At 55.9% G+C, this 27,110-nt stretch overlaps 2 protein-coding genes across 2 annotated transcripts; one reads left to right on the top strand and one right to left on the bottom strand.

Annotated features, from left to right (window-relative positions):
- Positions 1–8,533, bottom strand: ATCAY (ATCAY kinesin light chain interacting caytaxin; the record flags this gene model as incomplete). Its single annotated transcript, XM_082298130.1, has 11 exons — positions 8,373–8,533; positions 4,252–4,316; positions 3,685–3,906; positions 3,230–3,415; positions 2,614–2,716; positions 2,003–2,134; positions 1,452–1,538; positions 877–975; positions 602–637; positions 434–469; positions 1–61 (listed from the first exon to the last, which is right to left on the bottom strand). Exons 1-11 carry the CDS (start codon positions 8,447–8,449, stop codon positions 1–3), a joined length of 1,104 nt encoding a protein of 367 aa, XP_082154256.1. The 5' UTR covers positions 8,450–8,533.
- Positions 8,534–25,762: 17,229 nt separating this feature from the next.
- Positions 25,763–26,860, top strand: LOC309582607 (4-galactosyl-N-acetylglucosaminide 3-alpha-L-fucosyltransferase FUT6-like; the record flags this gene model as incomplete). The annotated part of the gene is made up of 1 exon (XM_082297833.1): positions 25,763–26,860. One exon carries the CDS (start codon positions 25,763–25,765, stop codon positions 26,858–26,860), a length of 1,098 nt encoding a protein of 365 aa, XP_082153959.1.
- Positions 26,861–27,110: the final 250 nt, after the last annotated feature.

The raw sequence follows: 27,110 nt of genomic DNA, 5'->3' as shown, positions 1-27,110 counted from the left end.
TCACAGACACACAAAGAGCTCAAACCTGGTTTCCTGATCCTCTGCTGGGGGCACGGGCCTGCTGTGAAGAGAAGCGGCACAAAATAAGGGAATCTCCGCCACAAACCAATCCCCCCTCCTGCCCTGAGCTCCTGTTTATTTCTTGGAACAATCCAGCCTCAGCCAGTGGATCTTTCCCTGCTGCCCCTCAGAGTCAGACAGAGTAAGAGGAGAGGCTGTATCACTCTGATCAGGGCCAAAACCAGGCCAGATTATGCTGGTGGAGGATTTTGTTTTCCAAACCCCTCCAGAATTTTCCTATCCTACAGTTCCAGCCTTTACCAGCTCCAGAACACTCTGGGAATGTCCTGTTGGATCCCAGGGGTGCTACCAAGCCATGGGGTTGTTCTCATCCCCAAAGACTGTCCAAAGGAAGGATAAATAAAAGAGTTACCTTTCCCTCTCAGCCATGTCTTGTTTCTCCTCTGCCCTGTAAACACAAATCCCGTTGGAAATCCATCCCCCAGTGGGAAGGAGGGAGACTCCAGTAACTTCCTGGGGTGATGGGTTGGCCTTGGAGTGGAGCCACTCTCCATCCCATCCCTCCCCAAATTAATCTTACCTTTCTTTTCTGGCCTTGATCCTCTCTTCTTCATATCTGCAACAGAGAGGAAACGTTCTTTGAGTGCTGCTCTTCGCTCTGAGTCACATTTAGTGTTTGCTCTGAGGGGGACAGAAGCTCCAAGCTGCCGCAGTCTGAGGCTCTTCCTTGGGTAAAACCAGGCTTGCCCCAGGCTCTGCCTTCCCAGTGCATGGATTTTGACTCAGCCCCTGGCAGGATGTCCGTGCTGCCCCTCCCCAGAGCCACCTGTGCCCCAGGGTGCCACTGACACTCACTGGAGGACGCAGTCTGGGATCTGCACGTGCTCCATGGGGATGAGTTGCTCCAGTTCCTCCAGGCTGTGGACGTACTGGATCTTATTGATAAACTTCACACTGGCAGAGAGAGAGAGAGAGAAGCAGTGCCACCCCTGTGGCTCCTAAAAACACCTCTGGAGGTGTCACTGGAAGCATCAGAGAGATGCAGCACAAATGGCAGCTTTGCCTTGGTCACCCCCAGTTGAGGGTGAGCTTAAAATCTGATTTGTGAGATTAAACCCCAGGGAGCGGCTGGAGCTGTGCCAGAGGATTTGGGATGGAGATGAGGGAAAGGTTCTTCCCCCAGAGGGTGCTGGGCACTGCCCAGGCTCCTCAGGGAATGAATGGGCACATTCCCAACCCTGCCAGAGCTCCAGGAGCGTTTGGATCCCACTCCCAGGGATGCCCAGGGTGGGATTGTTGGGGTGTCTGTGCACGGCCTGGGGCTGGACTGGATGATCCCTGTGGATCCCTTCCAGCTCAGGATATTCCAGGACTCTGTGATTCCAAACTTCCACTCCAAAGCCCGCTGAGTTTGGGGCCGTTCTGCTCACCTGATGAAGGGTCTGGATATGGCCAGCACGGTCCGGATGAACCACGAGGGGTGCACGATGATCAGGGCCTTGAGGTTCTTCCGCAGCCTGGGGAGAAGTCAAGGGACAGAGCGTCACATTCCAAGGACATTTCCCAAACTCCCCTGTCCTGTGCTGGGCTCTAGCAGGTGTTTTGGTGCTGCCCACACAAAATCCCTTAGGAAGCTCATCCAGGCTCAGCAGGCTTTGGGAGCGCTGCTCTGCTTGGCTCTCTGGAAATGTCTTTATAAACCAATTGCTGACAAAATATTCCAAGGCCAGGTTGGACGGGGCTTGGAGCAACCTGGGATAGTGGAAGGTGTCCCTGCCCATGGCAGGGGGGTGGAATGAGAGGATTGTTGAGGTCCCTCCCAACCCAAACCATTCTGGCACCTGCTCGGTCTAAGAAATGTGGGATTGGGGCAGACTCATTCCTGTTGAAGAACAGGAGTTGTGCATCTGATTTTCCTTTGAATTCTAGGATGGGAAAAGGCCTGGGAAGGATGAAGAGGCCCCACCACCAGCATTCTCACCTTCTGTCAATCATCTGGTAGCATTTCTTCAGCCAGCCCAGGCCTGGCATCCTCCTGCGGGGCGTGGCCCCGTTCAGGTACACAATCATGTAGTCCTCGGCCACCAGCAGCTCCAGGCTGCTGATCACGTACCTGGCGGGGGGTGACCAAAAGGGACCAAAATGAGACTCAAAAAACATCCTTTAGATTTCTTAAGTGCCTGTGTGTCACCCTGAAACACCTCCAGCCCCTTTCTTTGCAGGTCTCGGAAGAGGTTTGGTCTCCCGTGGTGTCCCTCAGGGATCACCAGCTCTGATGGACACCCCAGCTCCATTCCCTGCCCGGCAGCAGCACCTCCCAGCTGGGGAGTGTCCCAGCCACACTCCAGCCTGGATGTGAGTCCATCCCTGGCATAATTAACCGGAATGTTTGAATGGTTGGGCTTGTTGGGCTCGGAGCTGGGGCCAGTGTCCCACCAGCGACACTCGCTCCAGTCTGCAGCTGCACACTGGCACTGCTGGGCTTGGATCCAGACCATTCCCAGCTGGGATTCCCGGTGCCATGAACACAGGGAAACTGTTGTAGCGTTTCCCTCATGCTCCTGTCCCTCCCGGAGCTCTCTGGGCACTCACAGGAAGAGGTTCTCCATGATGTAGTGATAATCAGCCAGGTTGCTGTCTGGGAGGTAGCAGGCAGCAAAGACGATGATGGCGTTGAGACCTTCTCCGTAGTACCCTGCCAAAGAAACACAGGTGACGCTTTCCAGGGAAAGTGTCAGAGCTGAGGGGAAAACAGCAGCGAAATTTGGCCCTGGGCTGGTTTTTGTGTCTCTGCTCAGCTCCAGGTGAGCGTTTGGCCCCCTTCAGACCTGTTTCATGATGAGACTTCCCTCTGGTTTTGGCTATAATGCAGATTTGGGGTTGAGGGAAGGAATTTGAGGATTTCAAAGCTGGGTTGCTCCTTGGTTTTGCCTGGACTTTGGAAATAGCTCTGACTGTGGATGTGTGGGCCCTGGAGCAGCTCAGGGACTGGTGTAGTCCCTCCAGACGTTAATTCAAACCTCACTACAATCACTAAATATTTTTAGCACTTTTGTGCTTCTCTGCCACTCAGAGGTACCAAACACACTGGTTTTTCCCCCCCTAAACAGATTTTTCCCCTAAACACCACCCTTGGCACCCCCTCCAGCCTGACACAGAGGGACCCAAAGCAGTGCAGGGAGCCGGGCTGTGGCCTCCCCACGCTCACCTCCGTGTGTCACCACCCTCATGTAGGGTTTGATCATCTGGAGGTCGATCCGGTGCTCCTGCTCGCCGATGATGACGGTTCTCCAGAGCCGGCCGTTGGTGGCACTGCCATCCTCTGTCCCCCCGTCCCCAAACAGGTCTGCGCTGTCCCCGGGCATGTTCTTGGCTGTGGCCACGGGGGTGTCATCTGGGAAAGGGACAAAGAGTTCTGCCTTGAAGGGAATGTGGGAAGAGCTTTGGTAACCCTGGGGATGATGCTCTGACCGCGTTTCACCTCCAGCCTTGATCTGTGCAAATTTATGGGTTTTAGTCTTGCTCCATTGCCCAAATGCGATAGAAATAACCTCAGAATCTCCCTCTGCTTATCAGTCCTCAGCTGCTCTGTCAAAAATCTTTAAAATGAGGCTAAAAACCACCCCAACCCCTGCAAACGTTCACCCAGAACCAGCTTTTTACCTTCCCATTCCAATTCGTTCCCATTCCCCAGGAATTCGAGGGAATCTGTCTCATCAGGAGTTTCGATATCATCCACGTTAATGTCCAGGTCATCTGGTGTGTCCAGGAAGTCGTCAGAGAGGATGGAGCCCTCACTCTGGTCCAGGGAAATGTTGATCTCAGGTGCAACGAGTGTCTTCCGCTTCCGATGTGCCCCGTTAAAGTTTAAAGTGTTGGGGGGAGCTGGAGTTAAAAGGAAAACAACTGACAGGGCATCCTGGGCCTGGGTCCGCAGTGCAAGACATCATCCTGGATATTCCATGATGGAATATGGATATGGAACCCTCAGGGTGGCGGATCAGGGACTGGGAGGCACTGGGATGGAAGTGCCCACACTCCTGGGATCCCAGTTTCCTCCCCCAGCTTCTCGGGAAAGATGAACAAATCCAAATCCCTGCTGGTTTCCTCTCCCACATGAGAATTTTTTTTTTTTTTGTGGAGAATCCAAGGCTTTCTCCCCGCCTGCAAGCTGCCATCCCCTTGGCCTCGGCTTCCTTTGGGCTCTGGGGAAGGCAGGTTGGTACTTACAGGACGTGGTCTCGTCTTCCGTGGGGCTGCCCAGCGACTCCATCCCCGTCTCTTCTGGGAGAGGCCTGCAGGACACGAGGGAAAACCACAGGAGAGAGCAGGGCATGTTTAGGAGAAAGTCATTCCAAGAGAGTGGAGACAGCAGGGAAAAAGCCCAGCCCCATGTGTGCTCTGCCCTGTCTCTTTTCCCAGAGCTCATCCTGAGGGATTCCAGGATCTGTGCTTCCCTCCTGAAAATCCCCACTAACCTCTGAACTATCCCTGCATTTAGCCAGGGGATGAAAAATCCAGCCAAGGGAACAAATCCTGACCCCACACAACCTTGGCAGAATTCCCTTTCTCCATATTATCCACATTTTCCCTCCGCAGGAATTCTGAGGGGCAGTGCCAGGCTCTGGGGCTCCTCATTTGGGCACCAGGGAACCCCCTCTGTGCTCGGTGCTCTATCCCCATTCCCTGATGATGCTCTGGGACGGCCACAATCCACAGGGAGGGATGCTTTGATCCCAATCCATCACAGCTTTACCCAAAGGCCTGCCACAACCACCTTTCCTGGGAAGCAGCTGCTCCTTGGTGCTGCAGGGCAGGACCAAACCCCCCGTGTGACCTCGAATGGTCACCTCGGCCCCCACTGGGTAACTCCCAGCCCCTGCTGAGGTTTGGAAGGGATTCATTCCATGCTAAAATCCAGGCATCAGCACTCCAACCCCTCTCTTGGAGCCAGAGGCCAGCCCACCACTCCTTTCCTGGGATTTGCAGCCTCTCGTGCTCAGCTCCTGCACCCTCCTGGTTCAAATCACGGCCCCTCCAGCTGGAGGCTGGAGGCATCAATGGATTTAAAGGTTTTCCTTGCTAAAATCAATCCACAGGGCGTGGCTGTCACCCTTTGGAAGCTGCTGGAGTTGCTCCTGACCCACACTGGGGTGGGTGAAGTAGGAATCTGGCTCTGGACTGCAGCGAGGAACCTTTGCTGTGGCTGAGCCTCACTCTCCACTGCCCGCCCTGGGCATTCCCAGATGCTTTTCCCCTTAACTGGAGCTGGGATTCATCTTGTCCCTGGAATTGTCTGGGTTTGACACTTCCCCGCCAACTCTCCAAGTTCACGTTGTCAAATCTCTGTTTAAGACACCTCCTTCCAGGGAAGAGCTCATTCCTCCAGCTGTGGAATCCTGCTGCTGGGACAGCCCCGGGATGGAACAGGGAGAAATCCGGGAGTCTGAAGGATGAGGATGGGCCTGTGCGGAGGCCGCTGTCCAGCAGCCTGATGGCCCAGCGACACAGGAAGGGAGGCGACAACGGGGACAGGATCCAGCCCTGCTCCTCTTCCTGCTGCCGTGGCACCGGGGCCACCAGCCAAATTGAAGCCTATAAATATGTAGATCAAGGGATAATCCTCTGCTGCTGGCCGTTGTATATTTATGAGAGCTGAGGGCCTGATCAAAGGCACCCGGACCCCGGGGGCTGCCCGGACACTCCGGAGCAATCGGAAAAATCCCTCTGTCCCCTCCAGCTCCTCCCGCTCCTGTCCCCAGCGAGGCCTGGCTGTTGTTTACCCGGCCGGAGCCTGGCACGGTTTGGTGACACAGCAGCAAAATGGGGAGCGGAGGGGGGGCAACTGCTGCCGAGTACGTGCTGCACCCGCAGCTGCTCCCTCATCCCGGGATTCATCTAAGGACAGCATCCACCAGCCAGAGATGAAGGAAAAGCCTTCCTTACCTTCCCACAGGCTGCTCCAATCACTGCCTCCCGCGGAAATCCTCCTTCCCGAACGCGCTCAACCCCGGATGCCAAATCCGGGGGGGGGAGGGGGGCAGCACTTTTCCCCAGGGTCGGGGGGCTCCGCTTTGCTCCGTGCCCGTCCCCGCTGCCCCGTGCCAGCCCCTTCCGCGGGGTCCGGGCGGTCCCTGCTCGCAGGGATGGACCGGGCACGCCGGGATGCGGGGATGGATGCGGGGATGGATGCGGGGATGGATGCAGGGATGCAGGAGTGAGCATGCTCCCGCTCCGCACGCCCGCGCCTCGGCTACGGCATCCCCGCCCCGGGCCGGCTGAGCCGGGCTGGCGATCGGCCCCGGGAGCGGCGGCAGCGCGGACCCGCCCGCTCCGCTCAGCCGGGAGCTGCTCCCGCGGCTCGGCTTCCCAGGGAGGAAATGCTGGCAATGTCGCCCCGTGCCCCCAGTGAGCGGCTGGGTTCTGTTTTCCCGGCCCAGATCTCTGTCTAGGATACGGCTTTTCCTTTTTTTTTTTTTTTTTTTTTTTTTTTTCTCTTTCTTTTCGGGGCAAGATTGGCTGATCGCAGCCAGGCAAAAATAGCTCTGCAGCAAATCAGCTGCTGGAGAGCTGCTGTCCCACATGCAGCAGCTTCTGCCCTATTATTCCAGCGCTTCCAGCGGGGAAGCGGCTGGAAAAGGACAATTTATTTATTTTTATTGCGAGTAGAACCCAGCTGGCTTTCCCTCATTTGCCCGGGGGCTGTCTGGGCTCTGTCTCACATCATTCCTGATTGAATCCCTCTGGAGGAGGCTGGGGAGCTCATCCCGAGGGCTCCGGCCTCATCCCGAGGGCTCCGGCCTCATCCCGGCCCCGCTCACATCCCTTTCCCTCTTCCCGGCTTTTCATTTCGTTTCCAAGGAGTTTTCCCGGGTTTAGTGGTGCCGAGGCCTTTCCAGGAGAAATTTCGCTGGAAGGCTTGGCCGTGGCTGGGGGAAGTTTGCTGCTGGCATGGGCAGTGTGGGACAGAGCTCCCGGGGGATGCTTGGGTTGGTGCCGAGGTGTCCCGGAGCCAGATCAGCCTTATCCCGGATTTTCTAGGGAGCTCTGGGACAACGCTTTCCTTTCTACACCTCGATTTCCTTTCTCTAGTCAGTGAGGAGCCTGGTCTGCTGGAAGGAGTCCCCACCCTTGGAAGGGAGATGAGCTTTAAGGTCGCTTCCAACCCAAACCATTCCATGATTCCCGTCCATCCATCCCTTTCTTTTCCGCACTTCCCTCTCCTTTCACTCCGTTAAAAACCAGGGGGGAGCCTGAGGCTGGCACAGATCCAGCAGCTCTGCTCTCAGAGGGAAATAAAATCCACCCTGGGAACGCCGGGGCTGGCTGAGCCCCTCGGGAGGCAGCGGGAGGACAAGCGGAGTCCTGTGGGATGCAGCACAGAGGGGCTCACACGGGGATGCAGCTGGAGCTGGGATGAACAGAGCCAGGCTCATGCCGGGGGAACAGGAGCCCCTTTCTCCGTGTCTGGGAATACTGGGGCTCTGTGGGCTGCAGCTGGAGCGGGCTGGGCCAGCCCTGAAAGCCCCCGGGCACCTGCAGCCGCAGCAGGGGCTGGGCCTGGCCGTGCTCCGGGTGCCCAGCGGGATTCGGAGCTGGATCCTGGAATTGTCAGCGTTGGAAGGGACCTGTGGACATCCCCCAGTCCAAGCCCACTGCCCGGGCAGGGCCACCTGGGGCAGGTGACACAGGAATGTATCCAGGTGGGTTTGGAATGTCTCCGGAGAGGGAGAATCCCCACCCTCCCTGGGCAGCCTGGATGTGAGAACAACGCTGGGAATGGGGCTGGGCGCAGGGAATTCAGAGCACACGGGGCTCACAGGGATGGGCTTTGGCACCTCTGTGCAGCTGGTGAAGTGGCTCTGAAGGTGGAAGGTGCCACTTTGGCACCTCCTGTCACCCACACACCTCATTTCCCACAGCTGGCACCCGTTCGGATCCATTGCATCCCAATGGCTGCGCTTCCTGTGGCAAATCCCTGGCACAGCAGCACTGCTCTGTTTGGGAAGACACTGCTTGATTCAGAGGCTGGAAGGAGTCCATAAATCTACAGATCCACTCCCATATGTGTGCCTCCATCCTCCATCCCTTTATGCATCCCTGTATCCATCCTACTCTCCCTGTGCTCCACACCCAGCTCCTTTCCCTCCTTCCCATGCTCATGCAGGGCTGCCAAAAGCATCCCCAAATTTTTGATGCACTCAGAGCAGCTCCAAAAATTCTGAATTCCTGTGGGAGTCCAGGCTCCTGTTGCCCCTGGGGCTGTGGGAAGGACCCTCCCACTCCTTGCCCTGATGGTTTCTCACAGGAAAAAAAACCATTCTCCTGGTTTTGTTTTTTGGGGAACACACCTGGGGAAGTCCTCGTCTTGCCATTCTTCCTTCACATCCACGTTTTCCATCCGCAGCGTGGCCTCCGTGGTTCCCATGGCTCTCAGGGAGGGGCTGGAGCCAGCAGATCCCTCCAGGAAGGGCTCAGGCTGGAAAAGGGAGGCAGAGAGGTTGGCATGGAGCATCCCGACCTGGGAGCAGCTACACTCCGTGGAAAAGCAGTGGGAGAGCTGCTTGTGCAGAACAAAGCAGCAAAACTCGGGATTTTGGGGCGACTTGGCACATTTTGGACCAGAAGGAGGAGGTGAGGTTGGCCCTGGGTCAAAGCTGTGGGTCTGTTTGGATCCCAGCTCATCTCCCTGGGGAGCAGCACTGATATCCACACATCCTGCCCTTCCTGCTTCTCTTCCAAACCCAATCTCCTCAAAAATCCCCCTCTGCCGAGGGGAACGAGATGTGGCAGAGAGGGGAGAGCAGGGCCAGCTCCTCCCAGGCTGCCTTGGGACATTCCCAGATCCCACATTTCTGGATTGGATGGGAATTACTGGCTCTGGTTCTGCAGGGAGAGCCCTGGCACTGCTGCGTGTCCCTGCTCCCACGGGGATGTGGAGGGGGGTGAGGAGGCCTCACAGGGATGTCCCCTGAGGAATCACATCCCCACCTTGCTCCACGTGATCCAAACCAGACTCCAAAAACCTGGAGCAGCTCAGCTGAGGGCAGCCTGGGGGTGTGTTCCCAGTCTGGCCTTTCTCCCGCACTGGTGGGAACCAGTTCAGATCCAGCAATCCTGGATTTCACCCTCACTGAACCCCAGGGCCCTTAGAACCCCATACACGGGGGTTTTTGCTTCACTGGAAGGTTCCTGCCAGACAGAGAAATTCAAACCTTTGTACCCAATTCCTTGGGCCTGCAGCTCCCAACGAAGCCTGGCCCAGGACTCGGGATCAGTCCTGGCTGCTCAGGGGGAGCAGACACCCCATTCCCAGCTGGATCCCGCCCCGAGGGAACGGGGTCAGGCCCGATCTGCTCTGGAGCATCCTCAGGTGGAATCAGCTCCTGTGCTGGGCCCAGCATCAACCACTGTGGGGCGGGTTGGAATGGTCCCCTGAGCTCAGCCTTCCCACTGGGATTATTCCAGGCACTGGCTGGGTAGGTGGGAACATATTTTTTTTAGGATGAGGGGTGTGGGGTGATTCCTGGGGCTGCTCTGTCTGTCCCCAGCGCAGGAGATCAGCCCTGAGCAGTCTGACCGTGGCCGTGCAGCTCTTCCCAGGCCTTCTCCTGCTTCCTTTGGAGGCTGGGCATGATCTGGAGGAGATAAATCCGGGTGTATTTGCTTTAAAGGGATGAACCTGTGGAAAGGCCCCATCGAATCCAGCATCCCTCTGTGTTCCAGGCGCTGGGATCAGCAGAGCTGGCTGCCAGCACTGCAGGGCTCCCTCCCTGCTGTCATTCCCACTATTGTCATTCCCGGATTGTCCCAGCCCCACCTGGCTCAGAGAGCCCGCGGCCACGTCTGTCTCCGTTCCTGCCTTCCCTGCACCAGACACCTCCAGGCTCTGGAAAATCCCACCTTTCCCCCCCCTCCCCGCCTCTGGCAGCTGCTCCCTGCCAGCCCCGGAGGCATCATGGAGGGAGGAAGAAAGGGAGAAGACAGCCGAGCAAATCCCGGCTGGATGCTCCCGGCGTCCAACCTCGCCCGGCCGGGGCCGTACTCACCGCTGCCGGTGCTCAGCGAGGAACAAAGGCGATCCTGCCTCTACCCCAGCTCGGCATTCCTCCTCCCGATGGATTCAGGTGCAGCCCCTGGATCCGCCTGCGGATGGAGGAGCGTGGGGATGCATCTAGGTCGGCCTTCCCCGCAGCAGCCGCTGCTCTGCGATGTGCTCGGGCACAGGGATGGATTGAGGGCAGTTATTTGTGTTCCTCCACGGCCGCCGCTTCCTCGGCCGCCTCCCTCCCTCCCTCCCTCCCTCCCCTCCAAGGTATTTTATTATGATTTTCCGCCCGCAGCTGGCGAAGCCTCCGCTCCCCTAAGTCAGCTAATTCCCTGCTTTTGTGTGAGAGGGCGGCCGCGGGGACGGGGAGGGGGGTCTGGAGGAGGGGAGGGGAGGGGAGAGCAGACGAGCACCCCCTCCCTGTGCCAGCGCCGCTCCAATTGGCTGCCCGGCTCCAAATCTCTGCCCGCACTCTCGCTCCGGGCGGACGGATGGCGCTGCCAGGGCTGAGCCACCCTCTCCTCGCAGCGCTCAGTGGGAGCCAGGGATGCTCGTCATCCCTCAGGATCGGCTCCCGCAGGAGGGGTGGGAGGGATTTGGGTGCAGAGCATCATTCCCTGAGAAAGCGGAAGGTGGCCGCGGCGTGGGGTGTGGGATTTAATGGTCCGGCTGGCAGGGCTGCTTTGGGGCTGAACCTCGGGCTCTGGTTGGGTTCTGGGCAGAGACACCGGGCAGCTGCTCCTGCTCATCCTCGGGGAGTGAATTCCTGCTCCCAGGATGTCCAGAACTGCACCCACAACACGAGCCCCATCCTGGCCCCTTTGCACTTCTGAAGAGGCTGAGATTTTCACTGTTTCAGAGCTGGGCTGTGGCTCTGCCCCACAGGAGGGGGGAGCTGGGGAGGGTCGGGATCTGCTCCAACAACAGGACAAGAGGCAACGGCCTCAAGCTGTGCCAGGGCACGGTCAAGTTGGATTTTGGGAAAAAAAAAAAATCTTTGCCAAAAGGTTGTGTTCAATAATTCACAGAAAGAGAGCATCCTCTGGAGCCAGGCTGGGAGAGCTGGGAATGTTCACCTGGAGAGGAGAAGGCTCCAGGGAGAGCTCAGAGCCCCTGCCAGGGCCTAAAGGGGCTCCAGGAGAGCTGCAGAGGGACCAGTGACAGGGGATGGAGGGACAGGACCCAGGGAATGGCTCCCAGTGCCAGAGGGCAGGGCTGGATGGGATCTTGGGCAGGAATTGTTCCCTGTGAGGGTGGGCAGGCCCTGGCACAGGGTGCCCAGAGCAGCTGTGGCTGCCCCTGGATCCCTGGCAGTGCCCAAGGCCAGGCTGGACACTGCGGCTGGGAGCAGCCTGGGACAGTGGGAGGTGTCACTGTCATGGCAGGGGTGGCACTGGATGGGCTTTGAGGTCCTTTCCAACCCAATCCAGTCTGGGATTCTCTCTTGGAAGCTGACAGAAGATCCATGGGAAGAAAACACCAGGAATTCTCTAACACTTGATGGCTCCAAGGTGAATTGTCCAAGTCCGCAGCATCCTCTCTGGCTCTGGTGCACGTTTCCCCTTTTCCCTTCATTTTCACAGGAAGAATGTTCTTCTCCCGTTTCCCGAGGCAATCCAAGCCTGGCCGCACTCGAGAGCACCCGCCGGGATGCGGCAGCCTGTGAATGCCATCTGCTGGCTGCTGGCCCGGCCCTGGAGCAGGTGCTGCTCCCTGTCCAAGCTCCCTCCGATCCCGGAGGAATTTCACTGAGCACGCGCTGCGTTAGCCCGGCTCATTCTGCCGGGGAAAATGTTCTTTCTGGGACTCCATTTTCCTCAGGGATCCTGGGGTGTCCCCAGCTCCACTGAGGAGCTTTTCCAGCGCTGCCGTTCTGGGAATTCTGCGCTGAGCCCAACTCCTGCCGATCCGGAGGGGGCAATACCAGGCAAGGGAATGGCTGGTGCAGGACCGCATCCTTCCCGCTGCCGGCTATTTTCCCAAGCAGCTTTTCCCCCCTTTTCCAGCCTCTCTCCCTTCCCCACATGCACTCTCTCCTGGAATGACGTTTTTGTGCTACCTGAGAGTGCGTTTTCCACCCCCCGAGAGCCAAAAACTCCCGTGAAGGGGAGGAAAGAACGGCGTGGCTCTTTGGAGAGACACTGCCCGTCATGGGAGCATCCTCCTTTTATTTCCCTGGATTTGCTGCTCCTTTTCAGGCAGTGATGATCGCGACACTCTGCAGCGACCCAGAGCCTATAAATACATCCCGACCCCGGCCCCGGCTCCATCCCGATCCCGGCCCCGGCTCCATCCCGACCCCGGCCCCGGCTCCATCCCGATCCCGGCCCCGGCTCCATCCCGATCCCGGCTGCGGGCGATGCGCGGCGCGGGCTGCAGAGGTCCCCGCGCACCAGGAGATGGATGCAGGAAAAAAATTCCCGCGGGATTTCTCCAAGGGAAAAGCAGGAATGTTGAGTGTACCCCCAGCGTGAGTCTGCTGCTCCTTAAAGACGGGCTCTGATGGTGTTTCCAAAAGCCGATATCACAGAATTCCAGACTGGATTGGGTCGGGAGGGACATTAAGGAACATCCAGTCCCACCCTACCCTGGCAGGGACACCTCCCACTGTCCCAGGCTGCTCCAAGCCCCAATGTCCAGCCTGGCCTTGGGCACTGCCAGGGATCCAGGGGCAGCCCCAGCTGCTCTGGGAATTCCATCCCAGCCCGTCCCCACCCTCCCAGCCAGGAATTCCTTCCCAAATCCCATCCAGCCCTGCTCTCTGGCACTGGGAAGCCATTCCCTGGGTCCTGTCCCTCCAGCCCTTGTCCCCAGTCCCTCTGCAGCTCTCCTGGAGCCCCTTTAGGCTCTGCAATGTTCTTGTTGACCCTCATGACATTGCCATGGGCTCCCTCCTCCAGGTTCTTCAGGTTCTCCAGGTCAGGAGCTGATTCTCTCCAAGGATGGAGACCCCACAGCTGCCCTGCTCCATCTGCCCCAGCATTTGGCCACCCTTAAGTTAAAAAAAAAAAAAAAGAAAAGAAAATATATTCTGCTCTGTTTAAGGGGAATTTCTAGGTCTCAGCTCATGCCCTGGCCTCTTGTCCACTCACTGGGCACCAAAGGGAAGGGTCTGGCTCCAATCACTGGAAGCTTGGCCAGCTGGAATTAAGATGAAACCTTTGTTGGAGGGAAAATAAAAGTTATTTTGGGTCCTTTGAAATTATTTACAACTCAAAAAAAAAAAAAAAAAAAAAGGGTATTTTGGGGATGAAAAGCTGCAGCTTTGTTTGAGATATGCTTGAAATTAAATGCTTTGCCTTTTATTGAGCTGTGGCATTTCCCAGTTGAAATCTGCCTGCCTTTAATTAAAAAAAGCAGGGGACCACAGGAGCCTTCAAAGATGCATTTGCAAACCCAGAAATGTTTTATTTTGGGGAGAACAAGATGTTTTCATTGACTCCACTTAAGAGAAAAAAAACCAACCCTGGTTTGCTGGGGCAAATGGGAACGTTTCACTCTGGGTTGACCTAAAGAGGAAAAATCTTGTTTTTCCTAATTTTTTAATTGAATCTCTAAAGGCCAGAGCAGCTGTTTGCACAGTTCAGGCTTTGAGAAATCCCTGCAAGTGTCCAAGGTCAGGTTGGATGGGGTTTGGAGCAAGCTGGGATTGTGGAGGAGGAGAGCCACAGCCACGTCCCACAGGAACCATCCTGGAGTTTCTGCACCAGGGACGACATTTTGGGGCTGAAAATTGACTCTGGCGAGAGAAAGCACTGGGTGGGGGTTACCTGACCCCCCCAGTTTAGGTTTGAAGCCTCAGATCAGGCCCCCAAAAGCATCTGGGAGAGATTATGGCCCTGACCCGGGGCTGGTGTTTATTCCAGATGAAGCCACTCGTGATAAGGGGGCACCAGGCCTGACCTGCTCCCGGGGCTTGTTTACATCTCATCAGGAGCAGAACTTCACCCCCACCCTGGCGCTCAGCAGCAAATCCTCCCTCCCCCGGCCTCTCTGACTTCCCTGGGCACGAGAACACACGGAGAGGCGTAAACAGAGCTGTCCAGGGACCTTTTTCTGGGTGTTTTGGCTGACCTGGGGCTGGCCCTGGCTCGGGGTGGGGATTGTTTGGTGCCGAGGTTGCCGCGGTGAGAAGGATCCGGGTCCTTGGCTGCTGCCACACCTGCTGGCCCGGCTGGGGCTGCCGGTGCAGGATGCAGGTTTTGGAAGCTCCTGGTGTTTGCAGTTTCTCCAGGATGTGTCCGGCTCCTGCTGCCTTTGTTCCATTCCCAGCTCCTGGCTGCAGCGGGAGGCAGCGGCCGGAGGCCTGGGCAGATGTCCAGAGGGTGAGTGGTGGATGTGATCCCACCTGGGCTCCCAGGGAATGCTCCAGGCCTGGGGGAACAACATCCATGGGCAGTGCTGGATCTTGTCCCGGGATCCAGTAAAGGAGCCTGTGGGTGCTAAAGCTGATGTGGGTCCAGAGGAGACCAGGCAAGGGCACGGGGCAGAAATTGCTGAGGGGTCACCGAGGATTTGGCTCAGGAATTCCTCTGAGCTGGAAACAGCTGGAGACAGGGAGAGGATTGAGGAGATCAAATCTCTTTGTCCTGTTCTTGTGTGGCTCTGGGCCTTGTTGTGGTCGCTGCTAGAGAGGAGCAGTGAGGGATCCTGTGTGAGGACCACGTCCCTTGGCTCATTTTTGGGGTCATTTCCTGCTGCTTTGGCGCCGATTTCCTCTCCAGGGAGCTGATCCTGGACTCTGAGCCTGCCAGTTCAGACCTGCTCTATGGATGATCTGGAAGCCCAAACTCTTCCATCCCAGCACTGAAGGAGAGGAGAGGAGCCTGATCCTGCTCTGGTGCAAGCAGGGAAGTGGAGATGAACTGGGACTGACCCTTCCTCCATCCCACCCACGTCCTCTTCCCACCCCAATGCCGCCTCATCAGTAATTTCTCTCCAAATATTCCCTCTGAGCTTCCCTCTCCCTGCAGTGGCCGTGCTCTTCTGCTTCTCCCCTTCCTCTGGTCTGTGCATCCTCCTCCAGCCTCCTGCTGCCTCCTCCTCATCCTCTGTAGGAAGCAGCTCCCAGCTCCTTCCAGATCTCTGTCCCCACAGTTCTCCAGTTCCTGGAGCTGTGGAGGGAGGGAAATTGAAGCAAACGAGCAAATGGGCCGTGAAAACCAACATCGGTCAGGAATGCAGCTTTCCGAGGCTGGAATGGGCTAATTCCTGCAGGAACAGGGCCAGGAAGGGTTTGCTCCTCTGCTTTAGGATATAAAGTTGGGGTTTGTTCTGCATTAAGTTTGACAGCCAGGACTGCTCTGCAGCACGGGGACGCCGCGGGTGAGCGGCAGAGAAAACAAAGCTTCCCTCGTGGATTTGGGGAGGAATCCGATGGATTGACTGCTGGGATTGCTGTCTCCTCCTCAGCTGCAGTTTGGGAGTCCCCCCTCTGTTCTAGCTCTGTTTTAAGCCAGGTTTAGCTGGGCTTGTCCCAGTGCCCCGCAGCCATCGGGGCGATGCCTTCCAGTTCCAGGCTGTGCTTTATCCATGGAATAGGCTGAGCTGGAAGAGACCCACAAGGATCAGCAGCTGCAACTCCTGGCCCTGCACAGGACCAATTTTTGGGTCAATTCCTTCCCCCGTGGAGGGGAAAAGGGACCTTGTGCCAATGCTAATCCTCTTTCCTGGACTTTTGTCCCTTCCTGGGATCAGCCAGTGGGGCTGGAGAGGAGCTGGAGTGGGAGAGGCTGTGGGCTTGGGCTTGATCCCTTCGCAAGGGCTGCGATTTTTGATCTTCATGGGGAGCTGTTGGTGATGTGAAATAGTTAGAGCTGTGAAATCACAGAATTGTTGAGGTTGGAAAACCCTCTGAGATCATGGAGCCCAACCAGCAACGCAGCACTGCCAAGGCCACCAGGAAACCGTGTCCCCAGCGCCACAGCCACGTTCACTGAATGCTCCCAGGGATGGGGACTCCAGCACCGCCCTGGGCAGCTGTGCCAGGGCCTGGCCACCCTTTTGGTGAAGATATTTTTCCCTATATCCAATCTAATGAAGAAATTTTTCCTCATACCCAATCTCCTTGAATTATCCAATCTTTCTACTCAAAACCACACGGGGCAAAGTGGCTCCTGTCCCTTGAGGAGAGGCTCCAGCTCCTCTTGGATGCTGACAGAGCCCGGACAGGAGGTGGTTTTGCTCTCGTGTTTTATTATCTGCTCATGAACATTTATTCCTGCTGCTCTTCCCGAGGTACAGGGAGCCTGCCCGTGGTGACAGCAGTGTGATAAATCCTGTTTCCAGCTCCTGCCCTGAGCAGGGCAGGACATTCCTGGCTTTGGGATTCCCAGGCTGCTGACAGGTGACACAGGCTGCCCCCGTGCCCTTGACATTGATGTGGGAAGGGTTAATTAGGGCTCTGCTCTGCCTCCCTGCTCCCTGATTAATTCCAGCCAGGTGTCCACGGTTCAGGTCTTAAAACAACAACTGCTCCAGAGTCTGGGAACACTTAGTCAGGCCTCACTCTGCAATCCCAAGTATGGATAAATATTTGCACCTCCGTGGCTGCAAGACACCTTGGAGATATGAAGGCGATTGCTGGGGGAGTTCTTTCCAAGGAAAAAGATGGATTTCCTGGGGAGCAGTGGTGCTCCAGCAGCAGGCAGGGCTCGTGGGCTCCTTTTGCAGCTCCTCCTGGGTGGTCTTGGGGAAGATCCTGGGGTTTTGGGGGCTGGAGAGGAGGTGTCATCCCACAGCACGTCCCAGGGAATCCAAACACGGCCCCAGTGATGTTTGGCCTCACAGCTCCGGGGCCGTGGCTGCCCCCAGTGATGGATTTCCATGGGAGAATGAGGAGGAGAAATGCAGAATCCAGGGAATGTGCACAGCCCCTTTCTTGGGACGCCCTGAGGAAAGGCTCAGCCATCCCAGAAAATCCATTTGATTCTGTGAGCTCCTATTTCCCCCTCGGTGTGGTTTGAGGGCCGTCAGGTTCTCTCTTTCCCTAAAATCTTCCAGTGGTTTCCAGCGCTGACTTTCACCCACGAGGGAATTTCTGGCTTTCAGCAGTGTGTGATGAGGGCCAGGATGACAGAAAAGCTGTGTTTGCTTTGTGACCAGGGCAATCCGGGTTTTCCAGGCCTCCTTCACACCTGGGAACTCCAAGGAAAACAGTTACCTGCTCTTCTACACCTTTTATCCTAGAACCAGGTTGGAAAAGACCTCTAAGATCATCAAGCCCAACAATCCAATGGCCCTGGTGGTGGTCCTCTGATAATCTTTTATTTTAAAAATATTTTTAGGAGGTTTTTTTGTGTGTTTGGATCTGAAAATCTCATGGGGACCTGCAGACCTGACCCTCATCTCCCTCTGGCCAGTGATAGCAAAATTAAAGCACCCCAGGGGCTGTGATTGAGTGGATTCAGGGAAATCTGGGCTGCAGAATCCTAATTATTTGGGAAAATAAAGAGCCTCACAAGAGGCCTCTTCCCTCCAGAGTGTGATGGAGTTGTTCTGCCCCTCTGGGGAGTCTGTGCCATAATAAAACTCCCGTAATAACTTCACAGGCATTTCCATATTCAAGTGATCATAATAATGCTCATAAAGCACACTCCAGAGTCAAGTATTTATGAATTATTTGACTTAAAGTAGGGGGGAAATAAAAAAAAAAAATAATAAGAAGAAAAGACCTGGGCTGAATTAATAGCTCTGGGAGAACCATAAATTGAGAGGAATCGTGTTGCAGAGGGGAACTTTGTGTGTGCAATAAAAGGAACGTTTATGGCTCCGCTGCCTAAACTTGGTTTGGATGTTTTTGAAGCGAAGGGCTTTGAAATAACTTATAATTTTTCTCCTTTCATTTTTATATTGCCTGGAAGAGAAACACCAGGCACGTCTGTGTTAGGCATGGAGCGAGGAACCGGGTGGGAGCGCCGGGAATTCGGTGGCGTGGCCTGGGAGCGGGGCCTGGAGCAGGTGAGGAGGAAGAGGAGGGAGAGCAGGAGGAAGCTCCGGGGCCCACGGGAGATGCTCAGCCCCAGGGTGGCTCCCTCAGAGCCCACCCTGGGGCTTGGTGGCCACGTGGCTCCCATTCCCTGCCGGGGCAATAAATAGTCAGGATCCTAAATCCCTGGTGAGGGATCGGCGTGTCTGGAAGCGTTTCTGGAAGCTGTTCACACCCTACAGGAAGGCAGAGGGCTGGCAGGTTTGTCTTCCCTCCTTTCCCAGCCTGAGGGGATGCTGTTCCAGGGAGATGAAGGGGAGGGAGCCGGGGTACCTGAGGCAAGCTGGGTTCATCCCAGGCCTCCGTTCACCCTGGGTCCCAAAGAAAGCAACTGGAAAGAATCCCCCAAAAAATCCCAATGAAGGATTGGAAAGACTCTGCCCTTTAGCAAATTGGGACAAAACTTCCACCACACCCCTAAAAACTGCTCACAAGTGACAGGGAAGAGGGGAGGGAGAGTGGAGCTGGTTTAGGATGTGGCTCTCAGGATGTCAGGGATGAGCTGATCGGTGCGGCCGCTGCTGCACCTTCCCCGAGTCCCTGCAGCTGGGGAGGGCCTGGATGTGCCAGGAAACAGGTCTGATTCAGGCAGCAGGAATGCAGACACCATCCCTCCTTGTTTTGGGGGTTTTTTTGCTCCTTTCCTACATCCCACGATCAGAGCGACCCAAAGCGAAGCCCCAGCTCATAAATCCTCACCGCTGCCAGGACCCGCAGGGGTTTCTTCCCTCTGTCAAACCCAGTCGTCAAATCCCTCCCAACACGTTTTTAATGGGGGAACCAAAGGCTGGAACGTTCCCTGTGGGACATCTGCTTGCAGGGAGACTCTGGCTCCCATTCCTGGCCCGGCAGCAGCCGGGATTCTCCCTCCTGGAAGCACTTAGGGCTGGGGCGGCTGCTGGGTTGTGGCACCCACGTGGAGCGAGCAGGGAGCTGCCTGTGGCTCCAGATGTGCTCCCTCAGGGCTGGGGGTGGGGGCTGGGATGTGGTCCCATCCCCAAGGAAGTGTCACAGGTAGGAAGTGAGTAATGGCTGAGGAGAATCCACGGGAATGCCCAGGAAACCACTGGGATAAATCAGCTGGGGGGGGAGGCACGGGGGTCTCCTTGCTTTGAAATGTTCAGGTTACAGATTTGGCACCCAGCGTGGCTATTTCCTCATGGGCTGTAGGATTCCCAGCAACAGCATTGCTGGAGGCAAGGACAAGAGCATCACCGTCATCATCATCATCATCATCATCATCATCATCATCATCATCATGGAATCTCCTGAGCAGGAAGGGATCCAGAGGGATCCACAGGGATCCCCGTGGCACTTCATATTTAGTGGGAGAGGGGACACTCGGTCACAGGCTGGACTTGATCTTGCAGGTCTTTTCCAACCCTAATGATCCAAATATTCTGTGATTTTCCATCCTCACTGGGCTCTGGTTCCAGAAAACAGACTGGACATGAAACAGATGAAACCTTGCACTGAAGATGTGAAGTTGGGGTAACACAAAGCTGGACCCCCTGGCCTGGGATCCTCCACGGCTTCATTAATGAGAGGAACTAAAAAATTAACACTGGGCAAGTTTGATTTGTCATGGCTGCTGCTGGATGAAGTTCAGCTTGGAGGACTTTTTAACCTTAAACCAGACATTTTCAGGTCTGGGTTAAATTACGCCTCCACAGGCTGTCATTAGAGAATAAAAGGAGCAGGTAATTTTAACGTTTTTGAACAATTGCCCAGATTAAATTTTTTAAAGAAGAAACCTCTGTGAGCGTTCATGGACGCAGAGAGGAAACCGGGGCTGGAATGCTTTGATTTATGAGTGGGGCTGGGGATGCCCGGGAAGGAGCAGGTCCTTGGACAGCGGCCACACGAGCTTGAAAGCCCTGCCGAAATCTTTGTGGTCAGAGGGTTTCAGTGCTGCTCTGATCCCTCTCTGATTATCAAACAGAGCCCAAATTCCTTCCCGATGACATGGCAGGGAGAGCGTTACCGGAGAAGCCAGCTGATGGATTCAGGGCGAGTGGGATATGGCTGAAGGTCCTTTGGTTTTTGGGGGAGGAATTCCGTGCTGAGGTGACTCATGGAGGTTCCTGCAGCCTGCAGAGCTCAGGATGTTGTTTTATTCTCACTGTGGACGTGGCCACTGAACCACAGAATCCCAGAATGGATTCGATTGGATCTTAGATTTCATCTCATTCCACCCCCTGCCATGGACGGGGACACCTTCCGCTATCCCAGGCTCTCGTTGCTGCTGAATCCCTTTCCAAACACTCAGGCTGAGATCAGGAGGGTTTGGGGTTGTGCCAGCCCGTGCAAGGAGCTGCCCTGAATCAAATCTCCAGGCAGACAGACTCTGGTGGGGCTGGTAAAACATTGAGCACCTTCTTGGCAGAGCTGCAGTAAATAAGAGTGAGGTAAAAAAAAACCGAATTGGCCTGGTCTCCTGGGACAGGGAGAGCTCCTGGCCAGGCTCAGTCCCAGCCCTGCTGCAGCAGCCCTGTGGAAAGGGGCTTAGGCTGCACTGAAGGGAACAAAATCCTCAACGTTTGGATTGATGAAGTAAGGGAAAAATGGCTCAGAGAGGGGGATGGGCCCAGAGGGGGTTTCTGTGCGCTGGGAGGTGACCTGGATGTGTCATTGGCACATCCCATGGGAAGGGACACCTCCCACTGTCCCGGGCTGCTCCAGCCCAGCCTTGGACACTGCCAGGGATCCAGGGGCAGCCACAGCTGCTCTGGGCACCCTGTGCCAGGGCCTGCCCACCCTCCCAGGGGGGAATCCCATCCCAGTATCCCATCCATCCCTGCCCTGTGGCAGTGGGAAGCCGTTCCCTGCGTCCTGTCCCTCCATCCCGTGTCAAACTGGCAAAGAGCACCGTGGTTCAGCCTGGGAAGTGCAGGATGATGCCTCACCCAGCCTTGGAGCAGGGAGGCTCCTGGCAAAGCTCAGCCCAGGGCTGTTTTTGCCTGGCAAACATTTGATCCCTCACAGAGTCCCCTCTGGTGCATCCAGATGTTTCCAGAGCTCAGACCCAACACAAGCACCAAAAATAAGATAAGACAGAAATAATTCCCAATAAAGCTCGCCTCCTAAAGGCAATAAATAACCCTGAGCAGATGCTGGCTGCTCTCAATCCAATTATCCATCAGCAGGGCTGTGAGGGAAAACACACCAACCCCGTTTGCTGGGAAGTGGGGCTTCAGCCTCTGCCAGTTCTTGGCCTCCCACACTGCCCCAAACCCAGCAGAGCTCTCCAGGGGCAGGACATCCATGGGCAGCACAGGGCAGCTCCTGCCCAGGGCACCTGTGCAGCCTCAAGGCTCTGCTGGCATGGGAATTTTACTCTGCCATCCCCAGGCTGGAGTCCCTCGTCCCCACGGCTGCCACAGCAGGGCCTTCAGGAGCTCTGTGGTGTGGGAAGGTGGGGAAAAGCCTCCTGTAGCCCAGCAGGGAATCATGGAATGGTTTGGGTTGGAAGGGAGCTTAAGGATCATCCAGTGCCACCCCACCATGGGCAGGGACACCTCCCACTGTCCCAGGCTTCTCCAAGCCCCATCCAGCCTGGCCTTGGGCACTGCCAGGGATCCAGGGGCAGCCCCAGCTGCTCTGGGCACCCTGTGCCAGGGCCTGCCCACCCTCACACCAGGAGGATTCCAGTCAGGATGGGACTCAGAGCCTTTAGGGTACCCCAGAGCCAGCTGGACCCTCTCCCCCTGAGGAGGACCAAGCTGTGGGAAGGTGTCTGAGCAGGGCAGGCCGTGCTCTCCCTGCAGCTGCTCTGCTGCTTGGCCGCCCGCTGGGACACACTGGGACTTTCCCAGGAATCGGTGGCTGCTCTTGGGGCTCCGCAGCCACGGCTGCTGGTGGTGGGGAGCTGCTGGAAGGGGCTGCACGTGACAGCAGTAAAAGTGTTCCTGGAGGGGTGCCCTCGCCAGAGTAAATCGTTGGCAGCCACGCGCTCATTCCCTTCCCATAAACAAAGCCAGGGAGATAAAAGCAGCAACAGCCTCGGCTGCCTGCTCCTTCCCCCCGGAGCAGCCTCTGCACACCCACCCCCCATCTGGAGCTCATTGGGGGCAGCTGCTGGAAGGACAGGGCTGGGATCCAGCTGAGCCGCCGGCTCCGGAGGGAGCTGGAAGAACGGGGCCCAGTTTGGGCTGGGAGCTGGGGTCACATCCGTGGTGGCTGATGGAATCACAGCCTGGGGTTGTTGGGGACAGGAGTTGGGCTCGATGGTCCTTGTGGGTCCCTTCCAGCTCAGGAGGTTCCGTGGAGCAGAAGAGCGAGGTGGCCAGCGTGGGTTTTTAGGGCTGCCGGAGGGAACCTCTGCCTCAGGCACTCCTCGCTCCCACCACACCCACAGCTGAGCCTCAACCCTTCAAACCCTACGGCCTCCTGAATGTTTTCCAGCCCTTGGCCACTTTTTGGTTGGGGTTTTCTTTGGTGGAGACCCAGGGCAGACAACTGACAAATCACCCTTAATCCACCTGAGCTGCTAAATCTCCTGGTAATCCCTCCCCAGCGCTGCTCCCCTCCAACAGCCCCTCTTGGGCCCATCAATCAGCTCCTGGGTGTCCATGCAGGGAAATCCTCTTCTTTGGAAAACCTGGGGACCTCCCACAGCTTCCCTGTGACCCTGGAGAGGGGTCAGTGCTCTGAGTAAACTGGTGGGGAGGGCAGGTCCTCATATTTATGTGGAAACCCATTAGCTGGGAATATTTTATGGGTTGGAAGCGGAGGCTGGGGGCGATGGGAGGGCTGCAGGCAGTGCTGGAGCTGCCCCTGAAATGCCCCAACACGCCCTGGTTTGCCCTCCACGCTCGTGGCTGGGTTATCCAGCACGTTCTTAATGCCATGGAGTGAGAGAAGTGGGTGCTGAAGGTGTTCAGAGGGGAGAAAAAGAGAGCTGAGAGCCTTCCCTGCTGGATTTTAAAGCCAAGCAAAAGCTCCCAAACCAACCTGGATCCCTCCTGACTGCTGTTTCAGCCAGCCGGTCCCTCTGTGGGTGATGTCCTGTTCCAGGCCCAGGATAGATTTTGGAGGTGGTGTTTCAACCCAACCCTGATTCCATCACATGCTGATTACTAAATCCTGAGCAATGTGGGATCTTGGCTTCTGACCTGAGAAAGACACTCATGATGATTTCAAGGAATGGGCAGGACAGGGAGAGCCGGGGGGAGCAGTGTTGGGCTGCTACTGGATCAGGGAGGGGAGGATAATTGTCCCAGGGAACACAGCTTTTTGTTGAACTTACAGATGGACTCGGGCACGCTGCAGACACACAGCCTCCCTGATTCCCAAAAAATGCCATGATTCCTCCCCAGGAATGCTCCACGAGGAGCTGAGATCCTGGAAAATGCACAGGACCTGTGATATAACAAAGACAGAGCAAAGCTGAGGGGTGCCTGGGGATGAGGTCTGGGCCACTCCAGGAGCCTGAGGGGATGTGGGTTAGGGAGATTGCTGGTGCTCAGGGCTGGCTGCCAACCCCAGGCTCCCATCCCAGTCTCCCAGCTGACATCAAAGGGCTCTGGATAAGGCATTGATAAATTTGTTCTTAATGGCTTCACCTTTTTGATCTGCTGTTCAAGAGCTGTGCCATGAGCCTGAAGACCAGGAACCCATCTCTGGATGCCAAGCAGGGCATGTGGGTGCAGGACGAGGCACAAACAGCGCTCTGAGCCTTTGGGACCTGTTGGTGTTGTGGGGTTGAGCCCCTCCCTTCTCCCTGATCCCCTTCCCTGATGCTGGAAACCCACACATGAAACTCAGCAGGGTGAGAGCTCCTATTTCCATTTATTTCTGTCTGCAGGAAGAAAGGCTGAGGGTGATGAGGGGCAACTTGTTCGGACAAGCCCTCCCCATCCTACCCACTGGAGCTCAGCTGCATGCTCAGGACTGGCTCCACGTCAGAATTTGCCTATCCATGATTATCTCCCACAACATCTTCGTTCTTGGAAAGCCTCAGCAAAACATTCTGAGGAGCTGAGCAGGGAGCAGTCGGAGACCACAGCTGTGAGTGTCCAGGCAGAGCTCCCTGGTGAGTCTTCACAAAGGAATTCTGTGTTCCTCCCACTGCTTTGCCTTCCCCAAAGTGACTGGAGCAGGGAAAAGGAGAGTTATTCCCGGGTAGGCTCTGCAGAAGCTTTCTGAAGGAACTGAGGAACAGAGAAACCTTTTTTGAGTTAATTTTAAAGCCAACACTGAACTCCTTGATACCAGCAGAGATCTCTGGGGCCATAGCTGTGTTCCCTGCTCCCTTGGAGCCTCTCTTTTCCTGGGACGGAGAGAAACGCTGCACGTGATAATAACACCTAATGGCTGCTTTACATCCCAGCCAAGCGTGGCTGAGCTCAGCACGGGATCCATTCACTGTGGCCATGGCAAAGAACTGACCTCTCCATGTGCCCCCGTGATGGATGAGGCCTCTTCACCTGTCCTCAAAAGGAGAGGAGTTTTGGGTGGGATATTGGGAAGAAATCCTTCCCTGGCACAGGCTGTCCAGAGAATCTCTGGCTGCTCCATCCCTGGAAGTGTCCAAGGCCAGGTTGGAATAATTTGAGGTAGTGGAAGGTGTCCCTGCCCATGGGATGGAACTGGATGAGCTTTAAAGTCCCTTTTAACCCAAACCATTCCAGGATTCCTTGATATTTTTAATAAATATTTTTATATATATCAATATGCACATAGAAGATATATACAAGAATATATAAAACAGAGTATATTTATATTTAAATTAAAAGAATAAACATATTTGTACACTCCTTTATGCATGCCTCTATATATTGTATAGAAGTAAAAAATATACATTTATATACTGTATATCCCATGGTATTTTATGTGTATGTGTTACATATATATATATGTTTATATATGTATGTGTATATTTATATATATAATTATGTTATATATATCTATCTAAATTATACAGATAGGAAAATACACAGATATAAAACTGCATATAAAATTTATGTGCTATGAACAGCATTTTATATGCATATAAATGAAATATATACAGAAATGCACATATGTAAAACGATAGCTATAAAATCTATATACCACATATACGGTATTTTATATGTATATAAATATATTCATTTATATTTGATATCTATTATAGACATACATATAGCACATATAGTATAGTACTTATATTTATGTAGTATTTATATTTACACGGCATATATATTTTGTTGTAATTACAACATATTTCTAGAGAATAGAGAATGGATTTGTCTTTAGACACGATCGATTTCTGTGTTACAGATTTACACCGTGTGTGTAACCTGGGCATCTATGGCGGCCAAACCAAGATGGCTGCCCCTGTAGGCCGAGGCCTTCAAGGCCCGGTTTCCTTCCGGGACAAGCGGAAGCCACGGCTGCTCCTGGTGGCCAATTCCAGCCGAGCAGGTGGCCCGATCCCGACCCAGGATCACTGGCCTGTCCCATCGCAGCGGGAACAACCGGGAACACGAGGGGCCAGGCAGGAACGGGCAGCCGGGTCTGGATCTGGGAGCATCTGGGGTCTCTGTGTGCCAGCTCCAGCAGCCCAGGGGGACCGTCCCTTCGGCTCGTTGATGTCCCCCAGGGCCCCACGCTGTCCCTCCCCGCTGAGCTGTGACCCCAGGGCCTCCTCTCGTGTTCCCTGGGGTCCCTGTGCATCCATCCATGCCCCTCCTCCTCCACTCCCGGTGCTGTTTGCAGATCCGCCCATGGAGGCCAGGGAAGGATGGAAGATTTCCTTCAAGAAGCTCCTCAACGTCCTCCTTTTCAGCGTCATCTTCAGCTCCTTCCTCGTCATCTCCCTTTGTCTGTTCGGGAGTTTGGAGTCGGAGCATCGCTACCCCGTTCCCTCTGTCCAGACATCCCAAGGATGTGGGAATGTCAGTGCCCCGCCCAGGGGTGGCCGCAGCCTGACCATCCTGCTCTGGACGTGGCCCTTTGGGTCCAGTTTCAACTTCACTGAGTGCTCGGAGCTCCTCGGCGTCCCGGGCTGTCACTGCCACTTCACCACCAACCGCAGCCACTTCTGCCAGGCGGATGCCGTGATCCTGCACCACCGGGACGTGTGCGGGGACAGGGAGCGCCTGGCCCGGCTGCCCCGGCTCCCGACCCAGCCCTGGATCTGGCTCAACATGGAGTCTCCGAGCCACTCCTCAAACCTGAGCGCCATGGACAACCTCTTCAACCTGACCATGTCCTACCGGCGAGACTCGGACATCTTCGTGCCCTACGGGGAGCTGCAGCTCCTGGGGCAGCCCCAGCCCGTCACCATCCCACACAAGTCCAAACTGGTGGCCTGGGTGGTCAGCAATTGGCAGGAGGAATCCCACCGGGTCAGGTACTACCAGGAGCTGCGCAAACACATCCCTGTGGATGTCTATGGGAAGAACCACACCCCGCTGGCCCAGGACGAGCTCCTTGCCACCATCTCCCAGTACACCTTCTACCTGGCCTTCGAGAACTCGCAGCACCAGGATTACATCACCGAGAAGCTCTGGAGGAATGCGCTGTCCTCCGGCACCATCCCCGTGGTGCTGGGGCCTCCTCGGGACAACTACGAGCGCTTCCTGCCCCCCGACTCCTTCATCCACGTCGACGACTTCGGCAGCGCCCAGGAGCTGGCGCGGTTCCTGTTCGAGCTGGCCTGGGACGCCGAGAGGTACCGGGGCTACTTCCAGTGGCACCAGTGGTTCCAGCCGGTGCTGGGGACGGGCTGGGCCCGGCGGCTCTGCAGGGCCTGCCACTTCCTGCACACCACGGAGCCCCGGTACCGCGCCGTGTCCCACCTGGCCGCCTGGTTCGTGTAGCTGCTGGTGGCTCGACCGCCCCTTTGTCCCCCTGCGATTTCCCGGGACGTGCTGGGTACAAGAGGGACAAGAGGAGCATTGAAGCAAACAGGGACAAGGAAGTTGTGGGGTGTTTATGTCTTTGTTTTGCTGGAGAATGGAAGAGGGGTTTGGGGTGGGTTTGGCTGCTCCCTGAAGAACTCGTTTCACCAGAGTTGTTCACCTTCAGTCCCTGTGGACAATTCTGGGGCCGCTCCAGAGGTGGCCAAGA

The sequence above is a fragment of the Coloeus monedula genome (genome assembly GCF_965178545.1).
Source record: "Coloeus monedula genome assembly, chromosome: 27".
NCBI lineage: Eukaryota > Metazoa > Chordata > Aves > Passeriformes > Corvidae > Coloeus > Coloeus monedula.
This window is presented reverse-complemented; position numbering and strand designations above follow the sequence as displayed.